This window comes from Nicotiana sylvestris, chromosome 10 (assembly GCF_000393655.2).
Source record: "Nicotiana sylvestris chromosome 10, ASM39365v2, whole genome shotgun sequence".
In the NCBI taxonomy this organism is placed as follows: domain Eukaryota; kingdom Viridiplantae; phylum Streptophyta; class Magnoliopsida; order Solanales; family Solanaceae; genus Nicotiana; species Nicotiana sylvestris.
The window spans coordinates 98,899,303-98,906,109 of NC_091066.1; the positions used below are offsets into that span (position 1 = coordinate 98,899,303).

The following is a 6,807-nucleotide window of genomic DNA, read 5'->3' on the forward strand; positions in this document are numbered from 1 at the left end:
CTATCTTTTCCAAGTGGTTTACTGAGATTTTCTCAGGAACGTGGGCGCCGTTCAGGATTTTCATCAAGGCCCAACGGTGTTCGTCCGAATGGATTAACAATGTCAACAATGAAATCTAAGTAGGCATCTTCCTCAACTACTCCACAATGGAATAGTCTTGCAATTTCATCTTTCTCAAAAACGCTTCTACCTCTTCTTCAGTCACAACTTTCTTCACCAGCACTGGGTTATCTTTGGAGCTTTTAGCTTTTCTTAACTCCTCAGGGGCAAAGCATCTCCCCGAGCGAGTCAATCCATGGGTCTCATAGACTTCTTCTTTAACTTCTTTTCCCTTGTAAGTCACTTTCACTCATTCATAATTCCACAGGACAACCTTGCTGTTGACTATTAGTAGCTTGGTTACAGGTTTGATAATGACAGGATCTGTGCGAGCACCCTCCACAATTACAACAGGCTTGTTCGCCACCCCTGGCACCACCACTTTTGCTTTTTCTTGTTTCACTGCAACACCACTTGAAGACCTCTTCTTGCCTACCGCAGATGGTTCACTGTCTATCCCTTTCAACTTCATCACTGACTTCTCACTTGTTAACTTTTAAATCGACCTAACTTCACTGGACCGAATCATCACGATGGTCTGTGAAGGCTTCTTGGGCTTCCCTCCCCTATGTACTATCTCGATCATATTTGTCTCCTGATGGGCCGACAACGGATTCTAGTTGATATTGGGTGCCTCCAGAGCTTGGACCTCAATCTGATTAGTATCGATGAGCTCTTGAATAACTGTTTTCAATTGCCAGCATTTCTCTGTGTCATGCCCCGAAGCACCAGAACAATATTCGCAACTCACAGAGTGATCAAGATTCCTCGGGGGAAGATTTGGCAGTTTTGGTTTGATCGGACTCAGCATACCCAATTGTCTCAACCTGTGGAACAAACTGGTATAGGATTTTCCCAATAGAGTGAAGGTTTTCTTCTTTTGCAACCTCTCTTTCTTAAATGCTTGGTTGGGCCAGAAAATTGATCTAGGAGGGTTTCGGTAGGCTTTTGGGGGTGGATAGGCATTTTGTGGAGCTGGGTAGGTATTCTGTGGGGTTGGCGCATGCCATTGCGCGTGGGCAGGAGGTTGAGTGTATGTTTGGGCATGGTGGACAGAAAAATGGGGGTCTAGTGGTGGGTAGTAGTGTTGTGGTGGGCTATATGAGGTATGAGGGTAGGTTTGGTGGTGGGGTCGAGGCTGGTTATAGTAATGTAATGGGCCCCTAGGTCCGAACCAAGCTCCCAACTCGTTCGTTGCGACATCCTCTTTCTTCTTCTTTCCAATTGTTCCCCCAGTTCCACTTTGAATGGCCTGGGTGGTTGCCTTGATCGCCGAATACTCATGATTTTGTTTGTCTTAAGCCCTTCTTCTACCATACCGCCCATTTTTACCACTTCATTGAAGGACTTGACTATAGCCGATACCAGATGTCCGAAATAAGTAGGTTCTAAGGCATGTAGAAAATAATCCACCATTTCACTTTCTTTCATTGGAGGGTCAACCCTCGCTGCTTGCTCTCTCCAATGAAAACCATATTCTCTGAAACTTTCATTGTGCTTTTTCTCAAGTTTCATCAAAGACAAACGATCCAAAATAATATCGAGATTGTACTGGAAGTGACAAGCAAATGTCTGGGCTAGATCATCCCATGTGTACCATCTTCCGTGATCCTGCAGAGTATACCATTCCAGCGCTGAACCACTCAGACTCTGACTGAAATATGCCATTAACAGCTCGTCTTTCCTGCCAGCTCCCCTCAATTTGCTACAAAAACCTCTCAAATGCGCCACTGGATCACCGTGCCCATCATACAAATCAAACTTGGGCATATTAAACCCTACCGACAATTGCACATCTGGAAACAGACATAGATCTTTGTAGGCCACACTTACTTGACCTCTCAACCCCCGCATGTCTCTAAATGACTGTTCCAAGCTTTTAACTTTCCTGAACATCTCCTCTTGTTCGGGATTTTTAGATAGTTTTTCGGTTTTCGTAGGGAGGTCAAAATGAGGAGTGTAGGAATAGGGTTCGGGAACCTTGAAAGTGGGCTCCGGGGTGTAATACTGATTGTCGTGAGTCTTGAATAGAGGCTCACTGGATGATCGGTGTAATATAGCAGGTGGGGGTGCTACAAAAATAGAAGTGACCGGTGGAGGAGGCTACGAGACTTGTTTGGGTGGTGGAGCTTGTGATGTATGGGAAGTGGTGTCGTAGCATTGTTGGTAAAGGGGAAAGGCCGGAGATGAGTTCACAGTAGGAGGTCCCTGGGGCTGCCAATGGCGGGATAAAAGCAGGGTTGGCGAGGTAAACTGGCGGTGGGTGCCCTTTTGCCCATGCTTGGTACATTTCAGCCATCTGCTGCTTCAGCTTATACAACTCATCTTTCAGATTAACCTCCGATTCTTCCACCTCTTTTGATGGATCGACAATACTTGCCTCAAGTTCCTAGTTGGCCATGTTTAGCTTGTTTTTGGACCAGGTGTTGTAGGAGTGAGTTGCCAGAATGCCAATCAAACTAACCACCTGCCTGAATTGGAATTTCATCAATAACAAACTTGTTAGCGATTAGGGCTTTAACAGATAGGCAACCGCATATTTGAGGAGTGAATGCACCTAAGCAGTTAACCGTTTTTATTATGCATTTGATTGGTTGTTTACGTCATCCCGGCTTTTCCTTATTTCCATTTGCAACTTTTCTTTTCTCTATTTTTTTTTATCTTTTTCATTCTTGCCTTTCCTTGCTTGATCTCTCTTTGTTTTTATTCTCTAATGTCTCTTTCTTGTTTTGCCATTGTTTCCTTCTCACGGTTTCTTATTTTCTTTCTCTTTTCCTTTTCCCTTTTTTTCGTTTGGTTACGGTCGAATCCTATGGAGATTGCCTACGTATCATGACCCCGCATGAATCAGACCAAGTGTAGTTCTGGGGATAAATGTAAGAATAAGTAATAGAGTATTTTGGGATTTTCAAATTTTTATATATATATAAAAAAGAAAATACTTTGATTACAATGACTCAAAAACTAACAGACTCAAAAAGAAACTAACAGACTTTGATGAAAAGATGAAAATACAGACTTAAAAGCAAACTAACAGACTCCAACAAAAGACGAAAACACCGACTCAAAAACGGACTAACAGACTCCAATGAAAATTATGAATACATCAACACCTCAACTGCTCCTAGGGCCCGCGGGACATCATTCGGTCTCGACACAGGCCTACGCGCTAACTCTCCTTGGAGGTGGTAGAGATCTTCCATTATCTAGCAAACAAAGGTCATCACAGTGGCAAAGAACATGGATCTAGTCATATCCTCACAACTACTGCACTTCATCGCGATGTAGTTGGCGATCCTTCTGACTCTCTCTCTCTTATGACACCCTTTTCTTGCAACAAATGCCCAATCTGCTGGGCCTTGGCTTCCAAAGTTTGTTCGGCTACTTGATTCTGTTCTTAGAGTTGTTGCAGGTCTCTTTCTAACTGCGCCATTGTTGTATAACAGTGTTCTCTTTCAGCCTTAAAGTCTTTCGCCTGCTTGATCATTTTGTTCTCAACGGTGATGACCCTTTTATTTGACTGTTTAACCAGGCACGCTCGTTCTTCCACATTCTTAGCCAATTTTGTTAGAGCCCTAGCTAGTTCACCCTCTGCTTTGTTCAAATCAAAACCATACTCATCCACCTTCTGCCTAAGGTTCTCTATAAGCTTTACATCCTTTGCACTTCTAGCGGGATTTTCAGCTGCTGTTTTTATTTCTCGAATGTGGGCTCGAAGGGCCTCATTTTCTTTGGCTAGCTTTTTCTTTTCACCCTCATCCGCCGCGGCTTGCAAACCATTCTCGAATTGGAGATCCCTGATTTGCTTTTCCAGCTTTCCTATTGTGGCCCTGTACTCATTCTCCTTGGCCAACCAAGCCCACTATTCTTGCGACGCCTCAACGAATTCCTGAATGTGAGGCTTTTTGGCTGGTCTTTCAGGTTCAGCCCTTGTGGTGTTCTTCTTTCTATACCAGGCAAGATAGGCGGGTGAGACCTCGCCTCTAGATAGGTCACGCACTCGAGTGTTCGCTGTCAAATACTGGCACTCGTTCCAAATAGAACGAACTATTTCTTCATGAAATTGGCCGTCGGAGCTAACCTTGACCGCATAAACACTAAGATCTTCATCTGGGTGCATCACCTGACACATCTCCAACTATCTCATCGCCAGGTATGGAGCGTAAGGCTGAATGCCTCGAAGACCCATTAGGAGAAAGTAAGGACCAGTGGCGGGCATATACACAATTTCTTCAACAGGAAGCCAACCCAGTGTCCATTATATTTGCCCCGCAGTGCTGGAGTGCAGGCGGAATACCCAATCTCCAAACCCTTCTGGTAACTTGAACCCTGAAATCCTTGTGTCGAACTCTTCAATGCAACTTTTCTCTGCGGACCCATAACTCATATTCTGAGGGCGGTGACACAGGTGTTCGATCATCCACATTTGTAGTAGCAAATTGCATCCCTCGAAGAAATCTGCACCAGCTTTACAAGTTGTGAGAGTTCGATATATCTCAGATACTATCATAGGGGCAAGGGTGCTCTTGGCGTTGGTAATCAAGAGTTTGATGACTCCACCCACCTGTGAGCACCTAATTTTTGATAATATTTAATTTTTTATCACTTTTTCTATGTAAATATTTTAGGAGTTTTAACCTACATTTTTTAGTTTTGTTACACTTTTTATTATAGGGTAAAAATACAAAATTTTAAAAGGTGAATTATTACTATTAATATTATTTTATTTTTATTTTAAAATAATAAATAAAATTCCGAAAATATTTTTTTTTTAATTTTTAGGAGTGATTTTAAAAATAAGAAAAAAGAGAAGTATTGAAGAAAAAAAAATAAAAGTAAAAGTAGGTGTAATTCTCTTTTAAAAAGTAAAGGAAAGTAGAAAATTTAAAAAATAAAAGTAAATTTTTGTGGAAATTTTAAAAAAATAAAAAGTAAAAGAAAGTTGGAATTAAAAAATAAATATAAAGATATCTAAAAATTAAAAAAAATTAAAGTAAAAGAAAGTAGCATTTTTAAAAGAAAAGCAAAAGAAAGTGGATTGTTTTTTAAAGAAAAGTTAAATAAGTGGAATTCTCTTTTAAAAAGTAAAACAAGTGGGATTTTAAATAAGATAAAAGTAATTAAAGTTGGAATTTAAAAAATAAAAGAAAATAAAGGTGGAATTTCTTTTTATAAAAAAATAAAAGCAATTTGTAAGTGGGATTTCTTTTAATTAAACAATAATAAAATAATAAAATATTTTTTTAAAAAAATCTGAAAAATCTCGAAAATTTTGCTATAAATAGAAGAGAAAATTTGAGAAAAGAAAAAAAAGAAGATAGGGGGAGGAGAGAAATTAAGGTTGAAAATATTCATTAAATTTTTCTTTCAACATTTCGAGCCTTGAATCTCGGGTTTGAAGAAGAGTTGATAGAGATTTTGTGGTTGCTGCTGTATTGACTCTATGACTTTCGGATTTTATTCATTTCAATTCACTCTCTTGTAGGTAAGTAATTCAAGCTCTTGAGTTAAAAAATGTTGGAGCATCTTTATTGAAGTAGAAGCAAATTGATTTGGTTCTTTTGATAAAGTTTCATTCGTATTGGATATGTTCACATGAATGATGTTTCTTTGGTTGAGTGAATTGAGATTTGCAAATGTTAACGTTATTTTAGTATGTTCATGACTCTGTCTCTTTTTTTTTTCTTTATTTTTTTTTACTTTTTTTTATTTTTCTTGGCTCATGACTTGTAACCAACAGGTATTGTTTTGTTTACATTTAGATTTCAAGTCCATGTAGCACCATGTTCATATTTTTAAATTTAAAGAAGTATGTGAAGTTGAACAATTTGTCAATATTAAGATGTAAAAAAAAATATAGATTGCGTTAGTGGAATGATCTTATCTTCAATTTATGTTATTGGCTGCATATTTTCTTAAATTAACCATGGGGGGAATCAACTTCCTCTTCTTCAAAATGGTACTGTAGAAGTTATAATGGTGATACTACAACTTTCTCTTTATCATAGTGTTAAATAAAGTAATTACTTTAAGTGCTCTTTGTTATGATCAAGTTTAAAATGCATTTTTATATGTCCATGTTTGTTTTGTTCTTTCTAGTTCATCCGAATAGTTCTCAGCATGGTTTCTTTTTCTTTTTGTGCTCATATGGTCATTTAAGATTTATTATTTTGTTATAAAATTTTGTTAGTTTCTTTCTAGAATTTTAAAACGAAAGTCGGTCTTTTGAAGATGATATGGAGATGAACCCAAAGTTGGCACCTGTCTTTTGTTATTTTCACATAAATGCCAACTCCACCTTTCTGAATTGTAGTATGCTATAACAAAAGGCTCCAGTAATATACATGTAGCTAACCTATTTCTTTAGGCCTTTCGTACTTATTAATTTATATCACTCCATCCACAATAAAATCTCAAAACTCATGGCCCTCATTTAACTAATTTTAAATCCTTAGAATTCGAGGCATGCCATTTTCTATGACCCTCGCAAAGTTGAAAATTGCGTAGTTGCTTTAGGCACGTAATTTAAAATTACCTTCCTAAACTCGGGTGTGCATTTCATGTGACCCAAATCCAAATCCTAACAATGTTAAATAAAATGTGTCATGGACCGCGGGTGCATTTATGTGACGTGGTTCAAGACATATTTTAAATGACGTTGCAATCTTCCTAAAAAATGAATAAGAGCGGTTAATAAGTTAAAATTGA

General features: G+C 38.6%; 1 protein-coding gene across 1 annotated transcript; it reads right to left on the reverse strand.

Annotated features, from left to right (window-relative positions):
• Positions 1 to 349: 349 nt before the first annotated feature.
• LOC138879727 (uncharacterized) lies at positions 350 to 1,995 on the reverse strand. The gene is made up of 2 exons (XM_070159363.1): positions 1,432 to 1,995; positions 350 to 592 (listed from the first exon to the last, which is right to left on the reverse strand). The coding sequence occupies exons 1-2, from the start codon at positions 1,993 to 1,995 to the stop codon at positions 350 to 352; spliced, it is 807 nt and encodes a 268-aa protein (XP_070015464.1).
• Between the last annotated feature and the right edge of the window lie 4,812 nt (positions 1,996 to 6,807).

Coding starts and splice junctions, on each gene's coding strand:
- LOC138879727 (XM_070159363.1), bottom strand. CDS start 1,995: ATGTTCAGGAAAGTTAAAAGCTTGGAACAGTCATTTAGAGACATGCGG. Junction 593..1,431: donor TCAAGTCCTTCAATGAAGTG/GTAAAAATGGGC, acceptor TCGATTTAAAAG/TTAACAAGTGAGAAGTCAGT.